The 20,958-nt window shown below is 37.6% G+C and overlaps 1 protein-coding gene across 1 annotated transcript; it reads right to left on the bottom strand.

Annotated features, from left to right (window-relative positions):
- Positions 1-10,344: 10,344 nt before the first annotated feature.
- LOC130962967 (cationic peroxidase 1-like) lies at positions 10,345-13,171 on the bottom strand. Its single transcript, XM_057889124.1, has 4 exons — positions 12,905-13,171; positions 11,880-12,071; positions 11,325-11,490; positions 10,345-10,964 (listed from the first exon to the last, which is right to left on the bottom strand). The coding sequence occupies exons 1-4, from the start codon at positions 13,121-13,123 to the stop codon at positions 10,576-10,578; spliced, it is 966 nt and encodes a 321-aa protein (XP_057745107.1). The 5' UTR covers positions 13,124-13,171; the 3' UTR covers positions 10,345-10,575.
- Positions 13,172-20,958: the final 7,787 nt, after the last annotated feature.

Genomic DNA, 20,958 nt, shown 5'->3' with positions numbered 1-20,958 from the left:
CCTAGTGCAAGCTTGATCATTCTGAGGCTGCTTCCCAAACTTCTTTCCTTGGGAGTTGTTGTTGTTGGGCCTCCTGAAAGAGCCTCCCCTCTTGAAAGACGGACCTCTAGGTGCAAAGATCTTCCCTCGGTTCTGTGAAAATGAACCTTTGTGACTCCCTTTCTCAGCGGTTGCCCTTTTCACACACTCCTCAGCAACCCTACACTTGTTCACTAATTCGGAGAAAGTCCTAATCTCCATTGGTCCCACTGAACTGAATATATCACTCCGGAGTCCTCCTTCATACTTAACACACTTCCATTCCTCATATTCCACCGGAGTCCCTTGGCACATACGAGAGAACCTGAACAGCTCCTCAAACTTGTCAGTATACTCTGATATGGACATAGTACCCTGCTTCAGCTGTAACAATTCAAGTTCCTTAGCCGTCCTAGCAGAAGTCGGAAAGTACTTCTTATAGAACTCTTCTTGAAAAACATTCCAGGTGATATAGTCATCACCCTGCTGCAGAAGACGTCGGATACCTTGCCACCAATGGGACGCTTCACCTGTGAGCATATAGGTAGCAAACTCGACACGCTGCCCTTCAGGTACCACTTGTGCTTGCAGTGCTCGCTCTATAGCCTGAAACCATGTATCAGCCTCAGTCGGGCTAGTAGTTCCCCTGAACTTAGGCGGATTAACCTTCAAAAAGTTTGCCAAGGTCATCGGGCCCTGAACTCCACCTCCATCATTACCATGGTTGTTCATCTGTTGACCAAGAGCCTCAGCAGTGGCTTGCATAGCAGCAGCCATGTTCTCCAACGCAGCCATAAAGTTCACCGGGTCATTAGGGTTATTCTCCGGTGCACGAGCATTCGTACGACCTCTCGCACTACCTCTACCGCGTCCACGAGGCGCCATCTGGTTCCTATACATACCAAACAATCGATATTAAGTTGATCAGTCTCAATATCGGAAGTCTAGTACTTCAAAGTCCCAAATGCATGCTCATGAAGGTTTATACCAATTATATCAAGCAGATATACTAATAGCACATAACACACATACAGAGAATGCACAGAAGCATAGTCAGTCCATCCCTCAGGCTCTATAGGAACGAACTGCTCTGATACCATAATGTAACACCCTACCATACAGAGCCTTATGCTTAAGTAATAATTCAGAGATGGCAAGGCATTACGACCTCTAAAATAAAAATTTAGTACGTATAGTAGTATGAATGATTGATTATAACTAGGAGCCTTTGTAGAAAAAAAGGGTAAACAAAAACCGCAACTCAAAAGCGCATCACTCCGATCGATAGCGTAACGAACAAGGATAAACCAACGCGAGATTGTATATATACAAAGGAGTGTCAAAAACAGGAATATCAAGACTCAAAATCCGGCTGCGAAGATAACCGGTCCGAGCATAGTAATATATACATATGATAAAATAAGAAAAACCCCAAAGGAAACCCAAAGGGACATAAATACATAAAACCTATTCTCCAAAATCTCCCATAAGAGGAGTCATCACAGTTTGTATTATTTAATGGAGATAAAAGTATCTAAGCGAAACATATAAACCAAAACATAGTCCCGAGAACAAAGGATCTTCGCAAATCTAGAAGTCTCCAGCATGCCTCAGCGGGAAACCTCACGTCCTGCATCTGAAAACCACAAAATCCGCATGGGTGAGAACCAGAGGTCCCCAGCATGGTAACAGCTTCCACATATATAATACATAATAATAGAGGAAAGCCAAAGGCAATCCTAGAACTTCCTCCAGATAATATCAAAGCTTATAAACAAGCTAAACCATATAAGGGCATCTGGCTAAAGATTCTTCAGTCTATCTAATACTTCTCTTTCCAATTCCTTCAAACCTCCCAACCACCAGCAGGAGTATAATATAGCAAACACAGTTATATCAGACAAAGAATATACAAATAGGAGCAGTTAAGACATTTAGACAATTAGCAAGTAATATGCAGTCAAATAGGCAATCTCAAACAATTCACATAGTATGCATATGATGAATGCCTGTCCCTAGTGGCCGATGATATCATCTTGTCGGTTATAGAGCCAACCCGACAAGTCCTGGTCGCTAACCATTGGACTGTCCCTCTGTCGCGCATCCCCAACTCGAGTTATACTCGTTATAAACTTGATCATAAACATGATCCATATCCATCACCCTCACTGGTGAATATTTCGGGGGCGAGCTCATCCGGGTCTTTCACAGTGCCCGGCCACACTTACAACATAGGGTCAACAGAGTCTCGAGCCTCCACCTGGAGCACGTGGTGGCTAGCCACTGCTTCCTCCCAGGGATCTCGTGCCTCTGATAGTGGAAGTGCAAATCTCAATTATCAATAATTTAGCATAAACATGCATGAATTCTCATCCATGGATCAACATCCATATCAGCCATCCGGCTCACGGTTCAGTCCAGAACCAGCCAATATTCATATCATACACAGCCTTTCCGGCTCACGGTTAAATCCATAACCAGCTATCCGGCTCACGGTTAAATCCATAACCAGCCGTTTCATTAACAATTATAGCCTTTCGGCCCATGGCATAACAAGCACTTCCACCACCATCCTCCGCATCTCACAAAATCATCTTGATCCTCATTGATCATTCATCTTTCCCTTGCTTCACTCGCAAGTTACCTCATTCACTAGCCCCTTTTTAATAGCTAGGCATGTCATAATGATTTAAGACATAAATGGTGAGATCGGAGGCTTAGAAGTATGAGATTTGGCTTTTAAAACTCAAAAATCAACTTTGGGATGAAAACAGGGCCACGCGTGCGCGCACTCCACGCGCACGCGTGGATGGCCTCAAAAACTCATCGACGCGCAAGCGTCATGCACGCTAACGCGTGGATTACAAATTTGCCAATCGACGCGCACGCGTCAACCACGCGTACGCGCGGGTGTTCTCGTGCCCCAGGCACAACACTGGCACAATTCTGGCATAACTCTCTGGAAAATGGCTGGGCATTGGGTGCAGCACCATCGGCGCGCCCGCGCACACCACGCGCACGCGTGGATGGCGTTTTCTGGAAGATCGGCGCGTACGCGCCAAGTGTGCCCATGCGCAAGGGGTCATTCTGCTAAAAATTTTTTAAGTTAAAAGCTGCAGAATTCACAGATTTAAACCCCGATCTTCCAACGGACATAACTTCCTCATTTTAAATCGTTTTTCACCCGTTCTTCGAACGGCATGGACATCCCGGATCCAATTTCATTTCTAAACAGATTTGGTACAAAACGGAGATCCGTAGTCCAAGTTATGTCCCGCCAAAGTGTGCCCAAAAACCATATTTTCATACAAAACCACAAAGTGCCATTTTCAAAACAAGCCATTTCCAACTCTTTTCAAAACCAATCAAAACATGCCAAGTTCATCCCTTTTCTTTGAAATCAATCAAAATATATCAAATTCAACATCAAGCCTCCTCAACTCACACATTGACACATTACCACAATTTACCAAAATCACTATCTCATCATTTTACCCCACTTCGCCCAAGTGGCTCAAACTCAAACACATTGACATATCATATACTATCCCTCATGCCAATTCTCAACAACACCAATTCCAATAAATCATTATTGTACGCAATCAACATCATACTCACCATCAACATGGTTCAACCCACAATTCAACCATAACCAATTATCAAGCATATATCACAACATGCATATTTCTCATACATCATACCACCAAGGCATCAATAATCATCATCACATATATGACCACATCATATATCTCAATCATTCAACAACATCAACAATTCAATGCCTATCTTAGGGCCTCTAGCCTAAGTATTTCCTACCACATTACATATTAGATACGGGAAACCGAAACCATACCTTAGCCGATTCTCCCAAGCTCCCCCGGAGCACTTCCAAACCACTTATCCACAAGCTCTCAAGGCCTCAACACCTCCAAGAACAGATTTTTCACCACCAAACCCTTTCCAAGCTTTTCAAAGTCACCAATCAAGCTCCAATATCCACACATACACAACCTAAGCCACAACCATCATACCCATACACAACATCTCAAAACCCAAACATCATAAAATCACAAATTACACTAGGGTTGAGAGTCTTACCACACCCAAGGTCCAAGGAGACAAGATTAACCTTCTCCTTCAAGAGAGTTGGGTCCTATAACATCAAAGAACCCAAAATCTCAACATTTTACCCATGAAACTCGAAAATAAGGGCTGGAATTTCGAACAGAAACACGTGGCTTACCTCAAGATTAGTTGTATGGGTTTTGTAGAGCTCTCCGCGGTGAACGCGTGGCCGCAAACGGAGCGGCAATCGGAGCTCTAGATCAAAAGTTATGATGGTTTGAAGATCAAGTGAGAGAAAGAACTTGAGAGAGAGTTCTTCCCTCCATGGCCTCCATTTTCAGCATGTGAGTGTGTTTAGTGAGGAGAGAGAATGCTGAAAACTAGGGTTTTGGTCTAGTTATGTTGGGCCAAGGGCCCACTTTGGGTCCGGTTGGCCCGGTTTGGCCCGTTCGGTCCAATCTTGGTCCGAATTCTATAAAATTGGTACCGAAATTCTCGTCTCAGTCTCCTCTATCACATTTAGCCATAAAAATCACATTCTAGGCTTTCTTGAATAAATTCTCATTTATGGATTAATTAGTCGTTAATTAACCGGGTTTTACACGTCAAACCTATGCGGCCTGAGTGTAGAGAACCGCCAGAAAATCCAAGACTGTAGTAGCTGAAGGAGATTGGCCAAGTTCGTGACATTTCTGTTGGCACCCGACACATGCATCGATATAGTCATGCCAATGCAGCTGAACCCCAACTATAACTGCCCATCTCATCAAGTCTCGCCACAAATAGCAACCACTGAATATGTATCCAATTCAGACTCTTGTCACCAAACAGCTGAATGGATAGCAGCATCACGATGTATGCATGTGCGTACATGCATATAGTATCCTCATTCGCATCAGTTGGTAGCACCCTAAACCTCTCATAGAACCATGTGAAGTGGAATGTGAACTGCTTGATCTTATTCGGCGGCGGCATCTCACTGAATAACTTCTGAAACTACTTCCAGGCTGGTCTTCCATCCTCTATAAACTGATCAAAGTCTGTGAGGCACCTAGTAATAGCCTTCCTATCCACGGACAACTCCAACTGATACGCCACATCTTACAGCGTGATGGTGCACTCTCCGAACGACATATGAAAAGTGTGCATCTCAAGATGCCACCTCTAAATAAATGCGCTGACTAGAGGCTCATCCAACCAGAACCAATGAGTGTTCAGCTTAATTAAGTGGTACAAACCATCCCTTTTCAAATAAAGTATGATCCTATCATGGATAAGCATATTCTATTCCCTCCAAAACTGTAAATATATCTACTTGACTGCATGATGTGAGAAAAATAACCACACCCTAATTAAATTCTAATACTTATAAGTCTAAACCATAATTTATAAGGATAAAGATGTCCTAATCCAATATAAAAACTAAGAGTGTGTTAGCTATTCAATCATTTAGAAGTGACAATAAAAAAATAAAGAGACCAAAATATTAAAACTTAATCAATAAATTACTAATAAAATAAAATACTAATTTTATTTGCTGTAAAAGAACGAAGACACATTTTTCTCACCGTATAAAATACATTTTTCAACTAATATACATTAACTAAATATTTAATTTAATTATCTTAAAATTGTTTATAAGCCTAATTTTATTAAAATAGAGAAATACGTATGACCGTCTAAATAAAAATATAGTATGAAGGTTAATATACTCTATAGCAAGTAAAAAATGTGCAACTTTTAAATTTATAAGTCTAAATTTAAAATTTTAACTTTTAAATTTTAAATTTTAAATTTTAAATATTAAACTACAAATCTTAAATTCTATATTATAATTCCTATACTCTAAATACTAGATTTTATATTATAAACTTTAATATTTAAAAGAAAACAAATTTACCTCTTCATTGATGTCGCCAGCAACGTGAGCAACGTCGTTGAATTAGTACAAGCGGTTTTCGTTCGCTATAGTCCCACTTGAATATGGCTCCTCTAATAATCTCAAATCTTCTCCAAGCCTCCTCCTCCTTCTCTCAATCCACAACTTTCTCTCTAACTATAACTTTGTCTCTCTAACCAAACTTTTCGAACTTACCAAATGAAGAATTTGCTACTGGCTAAAGCGATTTTATATGCAAACTATATGTAAACTGCGGCACCCTTCCACGATTTATGTAAGGCAACATTTTTTTAAAAATCGCTATAGCCATTCACGGTTTTTGTACAGCACAATTTCTTCAGAAACCATTATATTCTATAGTAATTTCTGTTCAACACGTAAATTCATATAAATCGCTATACTCTGTAGTTATTTATGTTCAATTTGAAAACTATTATATTCTATAGCGATTTCTATAGATATGAAAAAATTGCATATACGTTATCTACGGTATTAAAAAATTGTAATCTGATATATTTAATTTCTAATTAATTTATTTAATTAACTTATACACATAAAAAACCAAGACAACATTCCATCCATTTAATTTGTTCAATATTAAAAATCTCGAAGAAACTATAAATTAAAAGATGATAATTATTAAATTGGGTACCTTTGGCACTCTGCTTTTTGTTGTAAGCAAAGAGTTACAAAGGTTTTAAATTAATTTATTATTAGCATTACTACTTAATTTTGGGGGGAAAAATTATAGAAGGAAATAATTCTTTCATATTTGTATTCTATAAATTTTGGCTCTTTAACAAATTATAGTTCAAATCATATAATTTTCTTGTTTTTACCTAAAGATCTTAGGTTCAAATCTCAATTCTAACTTATTAAAAAAAAAAATCGGCTCGTTTGCATAGGAACCAGTTCTTAGACTTAGTTGCGCTCATAATACAACAAAAACAACAACAACAAAGCCTTGTCCCACTAAGTGGGGTCGGCTACATGAATCAAACAACGCCATTGTGCTCTATCATGTATCATGTCTACAGAGAGACCATTTACATGTAGATCTCGTTTGACCACCTCACGGATGGTCTTCTTAGGTCTTCCTCTGCCTTTCGCTCTTTGTCCATCTTCCATCTCATCCACCCTCCTGACTGGATGTTCTATCGGTCTTCTTCCCACATGTCCAAACCACCTGAGACGCGATTCAACCATCTTTTCCACAATGGGTGCTACTCCAACTCTCTCTCTTATATCTTCATTCCTTATTTTATCCAATCGCGTATGACCACTCATCCATCTCAACATCTTCATCTCTGCCACACTCAGCTTATGTTCGTGCTCCCCTTTAGCCGCCCAACACTCCATACCATACAGCATAGCCGGTCTTATAGCGGTGCGATAGAATTTACCTTTAAGTTTTAAAGGCACTTTTTTGTCGCATATAAAACCAGATGCACTCCGCCATTTTGACCAACCTGCTTGGATCCTATGATTTACATCCTGTTCAATCTCTCCATTATCCTGTATGATGCACCCAAGATACTTAAAACTTTTAACTTTTCGTAGGATGTTTTCTCCAATCTTCACCTCTATATTGGAGTTTTCCCTTCTCAGACTGAATTTACATTCCATATATTCCGTCTTGTTACGGCTTATGCGTAGACCATACACTTCTAGAGCTTCTCTTCATAACTCCAACTTCTTATTTAGGTCTTCCCTTGACTCTCCCATAAGGACGATATCATCGGCAAAAAGCATGCACCATGACACAGGCTCTTGGATGTGCTCTGTGAGTACTTCCAAGACTAATGTGAAAAGGTATGGACTTAAGGATGATCCCTGGTGTAATCCTATACCAATAGGGAATTCCTCTGTCACACCACCTTGAGTCTTCACACTAGTTGTGGCCCCATCATACATGTCTTTGATTGCCCGAATATATGCGATCCTTACTCTCCTCTTTTCTAAAACCTTCCATAAGACCTCCCTTGGTACCCTATCATACGCTTTTTCCAAATCAATAAACACCATGTGCAGATCTCTTTTATTACTACGATACCTCTCCATCATCCTTCTTAATAGGTATATCGCTTCAGTGGTAGATCTGCCTGGCATAAATCCAAATTGGTTCTCTGTTACTTGTGTCTCTTTCTCAACCTCCGTTCTATCACCCTTTCCCATAACTTCATAGTATGACTCATAAGCTTAATCCCTCTATAGTTTCCGCAACTTTGTATATCCCCCTTATTCTTGTAGATAGGTACCAAGGTGCTCTTTCTCCACTCATCAGGCATCTTCTTTGACCTTAAAATCTCATTAAAAAGCTTGGTTAACCAGTTGATGCCTTTTCCTCCAAGACTCTTCCAAACCTCAATCGGGATATTATCAGGTCCTACTGCCCTGCCATTTTTCATCTGCTTTAGAGCCTCTTTTACCTCGAAGTCTCGAATCCTTCGATAGTAGTCAAAGTTTTGATCTTCTTCCCTTGTGCATAATCGACCAAGGCTCGGAAGAGTCTTCTGTCCCTCATTAAATAACTCGTAGAAGTAGCTCTTCCACCTTTCATTAATCTTCTCCTCTTGAGCCAACACCTCTCCATCCTTATCCTTTATGCACTTAACCTGATCCAAATCTCTCGTTCTTCTTTCCCGACTCTTTGCGATTCTATATATACATTTTTCTCCTTCTTTCGTGCCCAAAGACTGGTAGAGACCCTCATATGCTCTTGTCCTTGCTTCACTTACAGCCACTTTTGTCTCTTTCTTAGCCGCCTTATATTTTTCCCAGTTATCTGCATTGCGGCATAAAGACCACTCTTTAAAGCATTCCCTTTTTATCTTTATCTTTTCTTGTATACTCGCATTCCACCACCAGGACTCCTTGTCTCTTGGTCCTATTCCTTTAGATTCACCAAAACTTTCTTTTGCTGTTCTTCTAATAACTTCTGCCATCTCCCTCCACATCTCTTCCGCGCTTCTATTCCCATCCCACTTTGCCTCTTCTCCTACCCGTCTTAGGAAGCTTCTTTGTTCCTCACCTTTCATCCGCCACCACCTCGTCCTTGGATTCTTCGTATGATGTCTTTTCCTCAACTTTTGCTCAACGCGAAAATCCATGACGAGCACCCTATGTTGTGTTGTCAAACTCTCTCCCGGGATAATTTTACAGTTAATGCAAAATTTCCGGTCGACTCTCCTCAACAAGAAGAAGTCGATTTGAGAGCTTGTCATGCCACTCTTATAGGTTATAAGATGTTCGTCTCTCTTTTTAAAACATGTATTTGCGATGAGAAGATCAAAAGTTGAGGAAAAGTCCAAAATAGTTTTACCTTCGGCATTGATCACCCCGAAACCATGGCCTCCGTGAATACTCCCATATCCAGTCACTTCTCTCCCAACATGGCCATTTAAATCTCCTCCTAAGAAAATCTTATCTCCCAAAGGTATGCCTTGAACCAAACTCTCTAGATCCTCCCAAAACCTTATCTTGTGTTGTTCGTCTGAACCCACTTGCGGTGCATAGGCGCTAATCACATGGAAAGTACCTCCCTCCACCACTAGTTTGATAGAGATGATCCGATCTCCCACCCTCTTGACATCAACTACGTCCTTCTTCCACTGCTTATCCACAATTATTCCAACCCCATTCCTATTCTTCACCTTTCCTGTATACCAAAGTTTGAAACCAGAAGTATCCAACTCCCTAGCCTTTGCACCAACCCATTTCGTTTCTTGTAGGCACATAATGTTAATCTTCCTCCTTGTCATGGTGTCCACCACCTCCATGGACTTTCCTGTTAGAGTGCCTATGTTCCATGTCCCAAATCTCAACCTTCCGTCGCTTCGACTTTTATCTTTTCCTTTGTGAACTAGCTTATTTACCCTCGTCCGTTCACGAAAACGCGAGAACCCTTGCTCATTTAACACTACATCCGGGCACCGATGCAGCGGCTCTTGCTTCGACACCGTACTCGAGCCATACGGCGCGTTGCTTCCGGGCAACGACCTAGCTTTAGCGCAATAATGTCTTTGATTCATGTCATGGGGGTTCGGCTATATTTTTATGTTGGTTGCCGAAGACCTAACACAACCCTCCTCCTTTATCCGGGCTTGGGACCGGCTATGTACCGCAAGTGTAACATAGGCGGAGTTAGTTGCGCTCATAATATATATCTAATTTAAAACACACACTATATATTCACCTTTTTGAACGAATAATACCACATTCACTTTATTTTATTTTAATTTTAAGTAATAAGTATCAAATTGATACTTTTATAGAAAACTACTACAGTATGCATATATAATTGATTTCAACACAACACCTTATATAATTCAAATTCTTAAGACTCATTAGTTAACACCAGGACAATTAAGTAGACATTAATCATAGAGAAAGAAAACCATAATACATAAAGCGATTTTGACTTTTATGATCATTCTTCTCGTAAATCATACTATATCTATTACTCAATATTCATCACTCAATGCGTGACAAAAGTGTTGTAACTATGGTTTTGTCAGATTTTAGCCACAATTTCTTTTGTGACTATAACCCACTTCTTTTATAGTGATTTTCTACTAATAACAATGTTTAAATTAATTAACTTTGGTGCAATTGGCACGAATCTGGCCAGTTGTACCAGTTAAAGGGCTTAAATTTCCCATTTTGACCATAGCACTAGCAAAGTCAGCAAAGAAAGCTGAATAACTGTTGCTATAGTTAGTGACAAGAGAGTTAGTGGAACCGCCACTAATAAAGAGCTGCTGATCAGAATGAAGAAGGCCTTTGTTGTTGACAAGGTTCTTGAAGTAAGCATTGTCAAAAAGCACATTTGTTGTGACATCAAGTGCTGTGAGGTTGCTGTCTCCATCACTGCTTGGACAATTTGATTTCATTGATGTTGCAAAGTTTGTGTCAATGTTTGTTTCATTGTAGATTCTTCCTCTGAATATTTGGCATCTTGCTTGTCCTGTTGTATGAGCTCCTATATACATATATAAAATTAAAATAAATTAGATAACAAACTCAAGATTAATCTCCTATATATGTTCTTTCCTTAGCTTCTACATAATATTATTAGGTATACATTCTCAAATTAATAATGAATTATATGTGAGAGGTTTTATTTTATTTAAAATATTATATTGTACATGCTATGATGTTTATGACAGCGACAATATCTTAAAAAGTATTATTAAAATTAAAGTAATTTTTTATTATTTAACAATACTCGTATATCTATTGTAGTTATTATAATTATAGACATTATAAACTTGGCTTATATATTATATTTAATTTTAATAAGATTCATATTTCATCTGATAATAGTTTAGGTTGTTATTACCTGCGAGGACTACCATCTCTTGAGTGGTGAAACCCTTATTGGAGAAAGCAGTTATGAGGCCACTAAGATCCAAAAGAGGGGATGGAATATCCTTAGTTGCTGCATCTTTGCTTGCACTTGTTGAATCTCTTCTGCCCAATCCAACATTCCATGATGGACCACCCAACTTACATATATACACATTCAATATTGTTAAAAATATAATTCATTCATTCTTATATCTCTTTTTGAAATAAATAATTTAATAGTATAATATCAAAATTTCTATATCAAAAAATCTAAAATTTTAATAGAAGGCAAATTAAAAAAAAATATCTATACAAAAAATTTACACATTTAAAAGAGAATTTAATTTTTGGGATAAATTATTTTTTATGAGATTAAAAAATATATTAAAAATATAATCCTTTATATATACGTGTGTTGTTTTCTTCCATTTAAATTTTGGAAACAAATGACTTCATATAACAAATATAATTATCTATCTTAAATTCTACTCTCTATATATATGTTGAGATATATATAATTGAATATATGTATATTAAGTAAACTTACTGAAACAACAGAATCACGAGCAGCAATAGCGAGAATATCAGCACAAGAAACAATTCCAGGACAAGCACTCTCCAATTGAGATTTGATGTTATCAATTACATCAAATCCTCTAACAGAGTTCAAATTTGGAGCCGCTGTTTTCTCTCCGGTAAATGTTGAAGTGTCATCCAATAGAATTGATGCATCACATCCCTACAACTTTCAAATCAATACATATATAATTATATATATACACACACAAGTTTATCCATGGATAGAAACACATGATAGTATTTAATTTATTTATTATGAACAATTTATCAATATATATATTTGTCTTTTATTATGGTTTAAGAGAATTATATATTTTTGTCAATGAATTATAACTCAAATAACATAATTTTTCCATACTCATCTTTTATCGCAAGTTTGAGCCTCTCTATCTTTGATAAAAAAAAGAATAATATATTTTTTTGATAACGGACTATATATATGACACGTGTAAAAATAAAAAATAATTAGTTTATATATGGTATATTATTGGCTTTTCATACACTACATACATGTTCTTTCACTTTTTAATTATAACCAAAATTGAATGAGTAAAATATTTTTTTAATTTATAAAAAATTTTAAAATATTTTTAAAATTTATTTTATTTCAAAAAATTTTAATTTATAACAAATATATTCATGGTAATTAATTTTTTTTTTAAATTTACCAATTTAATAACTTTACAAAGATCTTTAATAATGTAAGTTAGATACAAAATTTGTTAGGAGCTGTTATATTGTCAAATAATATTATAGTTGAATTAATTCTAAAATTCTTGAAAATTTAGCTGTAAGGAAAAATATACAATTGATGCAAATAAAATTTTTTTAAAATAAAACAAAACTTAAGATTATTTTTAAAATTTTTGACGACCTTTATTAAAAAAAAAACAGCTTATCCAAATTGAACTCATAACAAAAACTTGCTAATAATTAATTAGATAGAGATGATAAAGGAAGCTAACTAGCTAGAAGGGAAGAAAGAAAACTTGCATTAACAAAGCAATCATGGAAATGAAGACGAAGCAACGATGCACCCATTCGATGCTCTTTCGCCACTGCACTGGCCACTGCAGATTTGATTATTGAGAGTGCCTTGGGACATGTTGAATCATAGAAATTTGATGTTAGCTGAGATGAACATATGCCAAATAATAGGGAACAAATAAACATAATGTAGAAGTAATTATTATTTGATGAGTGGATAGCCATTTTCAAATATATCTATATTATATGCTAATTATTTGTGCCCAATTTGCACTTGTGTTATGAGTTCTAGATATGATTAAGTTACCAAATAGAAAGCATCATTTATATAGGAAGGCATAGGTTAATTAATAATTAATTATGGTATCAACATTATTATTATTGGTCAAAAGTCAAAGCAACCGGGAAAGGGATCGCCCTCCCACTCTTGAAATATTTATTTTTAAAAATATTTTCCAGTAAAACTAATTGAAAGTTTAAAATATTAATTTTCACTTTTGATTTTTAGGACACTTGTTAACTAAAACCGAGCATTTATATACTCATATACTTGATCTCTTTAATTAAAAAATAATTAAGTGAAGTTTCTATATTATTTTGAGTTGTGTATATTTATATACCGATGATTTGATGATATGAACGTTTATTAACAGAAAATTAAAGGTGATATTTTATTCTGAAAAAGAGATAGTCCATTTTCCTAACAATGGAGGAAAACTAAAAATGATTAAGATTTATTTCATATATAGTCATTAGATCATTAATTAGTAGAATTAGAGAATGAGTGTTAGAGATATAATTATTTATATATTTTTTATTAGCTTTAACTTTAACTTTCTAAAAAAAGTAATTTTATGATACTTTCAATTCAAAATATTCACTTAAGTGCATTAATTATTCTAGATGTACAATAATATTTATATTTGATGATTATTGTTATGCATTGGAGACTTGTAGTAGAACAATTTATTCCAAAATCAATACATTTAGGTAAAAAAAAAAAGAAGAAGATAATATATAAAAATTTAATTTTCTAGACTTTTAATCATAAAAATTTTAATATTATGCCTTTCTGACATAACATACTCACGGATTTAATTACACTTAGCTTCATCATCACTGGTTTGCTGTTCATATTTAATTACAACCTTGATCATAGGATTTTAGTTAATCTTAGAGTAGGGCAATCTCAATAACTTGATAATTATTTGTCCAGAACACGCTTGGAAGATAGCCTAATCTTTAAGACAAAGAATAGTAGTTGATGTATTCAACACATGTTCTTTCACGTTTTTCATCCACTATAGCGACGATTATTTTAGTAATAGTGACATATAAGTCTTTATTAGTAAATGATTTAGACATATCGTTTGACCTTATTTGACAAGTGCTATCTTATATATAGAGAGTTAACATTTTACTTTAATTATAATGCTTTTTCAATGGGTGTGATCTTTTGTATCTAAAGATAAACAACCATTCGTTTAGAATGTATGGTAAAATATTCTTGTGGTAAGTATGCATGGAATCTTATAGAAGTTTGTTAATATTTATTTTAGTTATTTTATTTAGTTAGAATTACGATTACATTTTATTATTTTGTTATTCAATAAGTTACTATTGGAACTATTTTCAGTGACAATCTCGTTAGGAAATCAACTACGATACTAGTCAATTTTGTCAATTTTAATGTATGGCCTAACAATAAAGTCCACTAACACACACAAAAAACACATCCCATCACTTTTACCTACACTAACCCTAGTTTATCTTTTCATCTTCAAAATCAGTAAAAAAAAAAAAAATGCAATTCAACCCCCTTTCTTTTTCTTTTGTTTAAACTCTCAAATGGATGTTTCTTTGTATTATAGTGGAATGTTTCTTAACACAGGTTTTGAATGCTCCTTTTTAATTGATAAATGTTTATTTGCTATTTAAATGGATGTTTTTTATTATAAGATTGCCGATGTTCTTTTTATTTGGTGGATATTTTTTTGTTCTCAGCTGATATAAGGTTTGGGATGTTTCTTTTCGTAGTTATTGGATATCTTTTTTATATTAGTGATGTTTTTTTTCAGCGGCAGCACAACACTTGTGTGACGGTAGTCTGCCGATGACTCCAACCAGGCGACAACAGCTCGAGGGGGGTGGGGTGAGGTGCGCGCGATTGCTTCACTTGAGCGACTTCTCCCTGCAACGGAGATGTGACTGGCCACTAGAATTCCCTCTAGAGGCAATGTGCGCGGTGCACTGCGGAGGCAGCGATGCGGCGATCTACGTGACGGGAGTCGGGACACTTCGATAATGACAATGCAGAGAGATCTGTGTGAACGAAAATGTTGGCGCGATTGAAAAGGGTGTTGATGCGATTATGGGCTGTGATTATAGAGTGGTTACTTTGCCTATCTAGGGAAATGGATCCTCTCCAATAAAAAAAATATTTGAAAGAATAAAGTGGAGTTGAATCCCATTTTGGCCCTTGAAATTTTCGAGGTGGCTCAATTTGGACCCCAAAATTTATAGTTACCCAATTAAAACCCTCAAATATTGAATCGTGCCCCACGTTTGCCCTTGTTGATAGTTCCGTTAACGGAACGCTGACGTGGCACGTTAAGTCGCCAACGTGTGTATCCAAGTGTCATGTAGCTTGCCAGGGTGGATTCTTCATGAGTGAATGATGTGGCCAAATTTGAATCAACTCAATTTAACCCTTCCATAGATGATAAAACCCCAATTTGCAACCCTCCTTTTCAAATACAGTGAAGACTGTGCTGGAGAAATGATGAATTCAGGAAGCCAACCTGCAGCGAGTTCTGCACGATCACGTTCTAATGGTGCTTCCCTGAGGAACCGTAATGGTGGGAGGTTGGGGAAGATTCCTGACTGGTGTGGTTGTGGAACGCGTCCAGTGCTTCGCTGGTCTGGAACAAATGCTAATCCTGATAGACCCTTTTATGGGTGTCCAAATTATAATGTAAGTTCTCAATGTCGTCTTCTTCTTCCTCAATGTGTTGCTACTGGTATTTGTGGTTGATGAGTAATCTTAAGATTTTTTCTTTTTGCTGGTTGTTGCAAAATTGGCAGAGTTCTGGGAGAATGTGGTGTGGTTTCTTTATGTGGGCAGACGGTGAAGAAGAACAGAGTTTAGTGGGCAAAACACAAGATACAAGCAGTGATGATAGTTGGAAGATGAATTTAGCATGGAGAATTACTTCAATGGAAGTTGAAATTAGATGTTTGAAAATATGGATTAGTATTTTAAGTTTGGTTATTTGTTTAGTTGTGTTTCTGATTGTTATGTATGGTGTAAGTATGATTAAATTTTGATTAAAAGTGTGGACATGAAGGTGTGTACTCTGAGGGTGAATGAAAGTATGATTGTTATGCATGGTTTTAGCTCCTCTGGTACATATGTCATATTGCAATAGTAAGAAAGGAAAGCTAAATATTAAACATATTGGTACCATTCATAAACCTGAAATAAGGTGTCTACATTTAGTGAATATCCAAAAGCATTGCTTGCCAAAACTAAACAAATATCCAGAAAGTCATTAACAAAATACATCCAGAAATTCTTTAATAAAATAGCCAAGTATTTGGACACACACACATAACCATGTTCCAGTGACACAAGATAAACATAATTAAGAAAACAACTACCCCAACTATAATAGTCTATTACAACTAAACATCATTCATTTCTTCCTAGGAGGTTTGAATGCTGCCTTCACTCCTGGTGTTGGGACAAATTTCATGAATTCAGCCATCCTTGAAGATGTTCCAGCACTTGCTCCTTGCAATGGGTCAACACTTGATGATCCTGGGGCTGGAGATGCTTTCCTCTTAGGCTGTAATTTGTCGGGCCTCGTTGTAGGAGTCACCTATGATTGCATGAGTATAATACAAATTCCCGTCAGTCAAAGTAAAAATTAAATTTAAACATATATTTTTTAAATAACCATTAAAAACACAAATAATAGGACATATTGGAATCCTACTTGTTCCTGATCTCCATTATCTGGTTGTGAGAAAGGGGTCTGTGAAAGCACAATCTCCGAAGGAGCATTTGTTGGGGCAGCAGAAGTAGCAACATTAGTTGCTGCAGAAGTGGCAACACCAGTTGTTGAAGAAGTGGCAACACCAGCTGCTGCAGAAGTGGCAACATTAGTTGCTGCATTAGCACCCTTTTGTTTCTCCTTAGCTATTACAGCTGCTGCAGCAGCAGCAAGGGCAGCTGCAATGTCATCAGCTTTTCTGTGGGAGCAACTTCTCTTCGTGTGACCTTTTGTCCCACAGTAAGCACAAGAAAACTCCTTGTACTTTCTAGGTAGCTTTGTTGCATCTGTCTTACTCTTCTTACTTCCTGAAGGGTCTTCATCTGCATCCTTTCGTCGTTTCTGCTTCAAAGGACCTGGCTTCCTCCGAATCTTGGGAGCCTGGGGCCTACTATACTGAGACTTCTCCCACATTGCTTGTCCAGGGATGGGATTCAAGGAATGCTTATATGTTTCTTTATATGAGTCCATTGTCAACCACTTGTGACAATAGTCTTCAGGATTCCCATTGAGTCTAGCTATTGCAGCACATGCGTGGACACATGGCATGCCTGAAATCCAGATTATATTCAATCAAAGAGGAAGGAGGTTCAGTCACAAACAGTTTATATTCATTCACGTCACAAACAGTTTATATTTCAGTCAACGTTACAATTCCTACAAAAGTTGCTAATGAGACCTCATATGTACTTCTAAGACATTTTATAACTACTACCAATTAAGAAAAAAAAAAAGAATCTTATACCTGTGATCTGCCAGAATCTGCATGTGCATATATGCTTTTCCAAGTCAACAGCCATGTTTGTTGGAAATCCATGAATCTCAAATCTATGATAGCCATCATCACCACACCACACCGGACGCCATTTTTGTGACTCCTTCCTTATCTTCTCTAGTCTGCTCCTCTGAATAGGAGGTAACCTGCCAATGTGGTGTTGCAGCTTCACTTTGTTTTTTGCAATTGTTCTCATCACGAACATGCGTACTTCCTCTAGTAGAGTGAGTATAGGCTTTTTCCTATACTCCTTTATCCTTGCATTGAAGACCTCGCACGCGTTATTACAAATGTTATCCAGCTTCGGATCATGACTAAAGTATGCCTTCGTCCAACTTTCCTTTGGCCATTTGTTCAAGTAGGCCCAGGCTTCCTCATTCTTTCTCTTTACTTTCTCCATTTTCTGTTCAAATCCATGCCTAGTTGTCTCTCTTGCACATTCCCATAACATGGTTCTTAACTCTTGCGTGTTCCACTGCTTGTTAAAGTTCTTCCATAGGTGCCACACACAAAACCTATGGTGCACTCCAGGCATCAATTCACGGACTGCTGGAATTAACCCCTGCCAGCATATGAAACAATCTGTTAGCAATTGCTGTTATCGAGCCCCAATTAAGCCCCCCAAATAAACAGTTATGACTCTATCTAAACCCTTAAATTTAAATTATGTCCCAACAGAGTCCTTGATAGTTGCAGTCAAATTTTTTTAAAGCTTAAATATTACCTTTTGCATGTCAGAAATGAAGCACCATTTGTTAGAGGCTACATCACCCAGATCATCTAACAGAAGCTCCAGAAACCATCGCCAGTTTTCCTTGTTCTCAACCTCTACAATGGCCCAAGCGATGACATATATATGGTTGTTGGCGTCTTGTCCAACTGCGGCTAGTATTTGTCCTCCAAAGTGTGTCTTCAAAAAGGCTCCATCTAGCCCAATTAGAGGCCGACACCCAGCCTTGAATCCTTTCTTGCATCCATCGAGACATATGTACATTTTTTCGAAAATTGGTTCTCCTTCAGGCTGCGGCTTCACTCCTATTTTAATAGTTGATCCAGGGTTACTTTTCAATAGTGTCTCTGCATAGTCTCTGAGAAGTGTGTATTGTGCTGCCGCATCTCCATATACTATGTTTCTTGCATCACTTAAGGCTCTAGTCAGAGAGGACTTATTGAGGTCAAGATCACACTTCCTCTTGAAGTAATCAGATGCTTCTCCATGTTTCAGGTTAGGATATTTTCTTATTTTCTTTACCAGCTTTGAGGCTAACCACTTCCTATTTGCTGCCCTATTTTTAGTTCTCCTTGCACATATGTGGTTGTTGTTGAATGTTTTCATCTGCCAGCAAGTCCCTTCATGATCCATAGAGGCATATGCAACCCACTTACAACCCTCCTTCTTGTACTTGCAAACAGCTCTCACCCTATAACTCTCATTTCTTTTGAAGTTGATTTGCCTCCCCTCTTGTATGGTGAACTCTCTCACGGCCTCAATAAAATCATGTTTGCTATTGAACTTCATCCCGACCTCCAACTTTAGCTCACCAAATCTTGCTCCCTCCATGAACATTGGAAAAGCATCGTCCTCATCCGCATCAGATTCTTCGTCCGAATTAGGTGGGGTCTTCATTTCCTCAGATTTCCACGAGTCATTTCCATCAGAATCATCGTGGTATGCATCAAAGGCGTCATATGGTGGCTGGACCTCAGGGGCTTTTCCAGTCACTTGGCCCAGATCAACCTCCTCATTAGAATTCTGAACTATCAGCTCATCTTCTTCACACAAGTCTTCGAGACATATCTTACCTTTTGCCTTATTTTTTTTCATCTTCAACTCCCTGGGTCTTGCTGTAGCAACTTCAGAATCAGATTCATCATCACTTGAACTCTCAAAAGCCTCGGGTCCAGGCCTATAAAGTTCATCTTCCGCACTCTCATACGAGTCACTACTGTCACTGCTTAATGTCACGGATGGAACCTCACCAACAACCTTCTTCCCTTTGGGTGCAAATCTTGAAGCTGATCGTGTCACTCGTTTTGGTGGTGGTATCGGTACCTTCTTCACAGCACCTTTCTTTGGGGTAGACTTTGAATTTTTTTTTACACTTGTTTCAGACTTCTTTGTAGTGGTGGGTGGAATAGACTTCTCAGATTTATTATTTTTTGGTTTAGAAGAACATGGATTGGAAATAGGCATTGGTTTAGGCTGGGCTTGAGGTGTGGATGTAGGCTGGACTGGAGGTGTGGATGTGGGCTGGGCTGGAGGTGTGGTTGTGGGCTGGGCTGCAGGCTTTGACTTGGGCTGGGCTGCAGGTTCAAAGGTGGGTTGGGCTGGATAATTTGAGGTGGGTTTGGTTTGAGGTTTTGAGTGGGGCTGACTTGGAGGAGCAGAGTTCAATTGGCCTGGGGGTACAGAGTTTGCTTCAGGGAATATGATTGTATTTTGTTCAAGGGCTGTATTTGGAATACATGAGGATGGATTTGAGGTGGTGTCAGATACCATGATTTTTGTATTGGAGGTCATAGGGACCAGCTGTGGAACCTCATCACCTTCATGTTCAGAATTTCCATGCTCAATGTATACATGCACTACACCTTCATTATTCTTTGCGTGAAAGCACATCTCTAAGAGCTCCTTGTCATGTGACAGTGCTCTCAATCCAGTCTTCAAGGGCCTTCCAGGAGCTAGCCACCAACACTCCTTCAAGTTGTCATATCCTAGAACCCTGTAATAATTTCTTATTGAGAACACGTCCAATGTATCTTCCTCTAGTCCAAATAACTGTTCAATTTGGTCTCCAATATACACAACTTCTCCATCTTCTTTTGTCTCAAAACTTCCTCCATGGTGGATGACAATTGTTATATCATCATCCATCTACATTGCAAAATAAAAAAAATCTCAACAATAATTTTAAAAAACAAAGCATACTGACTTAACTGACAGTAAAATCCAAACAGGACAATAGGTCATCCTTCATTTTAAAACAACAAATTTTTTAAATACAAGCAATAACACACACATGATAACATTTTTTCACAGACAGCAAAAAATAAAATCAACATTCTCTTCTTCATCAAGGAAAAAAAAACCCTAGCATCATTCACATGCAACAATTTTCAATGCCCTAAATATAACCAGCACCTTGCTTCGACAATAACAATGCAATACAAAAACCCAAACAAAAGCCAAAAACAGAGTATTAAGAAATTTGTGAAAAAAAAAAATAAAA

The sequence above is a fragment of the Arachis stenosperma genome, chromosome 1, assembly GCF_014773155.1.
Source record: "Arachis stenosperma cultivar V10309 chromosome 1, arast.V10309.gnm1.PFL2, whole genome shotgun sequence".
Classification (NCBI taxonomy): domain Eukaryota; kingdom Viridiplantae; phylum Streptophyta; class Magnoliopsida; order Fabales; family Fabaceae; genus Arachis; species Arachis stenosperma.
Note: the sequence above shows the minus strand (reverse complement) of the source record. Positions and strands in the feature narration are given on the sequence as shown.

What these genes read in the sequence shown, in the direction of transcription:
- LOC130962967 (XM_057889124.1), bottom strand. Translation starts at nt 13,123, where the DNA reads ATGGCTATCCACTCATCAAATAATAATTACTTCTACATTATGTTTATT. An exon ending in CTCGTGATTCTGTTGTTTCA is followed by an intron (nt 11,491 to 11,879) that starts GTAAGTTTACTT and finishes TATATATGTAAG; the next exon opens with TTGGGTGGTCCATCATGGAA. An exon ending in AGAGATGGTAGTCCTCGCAG is followed by an intron (nt 10,965 to 11,324) that starts GTAATAACAACC and finishes ATATGTATATAG; the next exon opens with GAGCTCATACAACAGGACAA.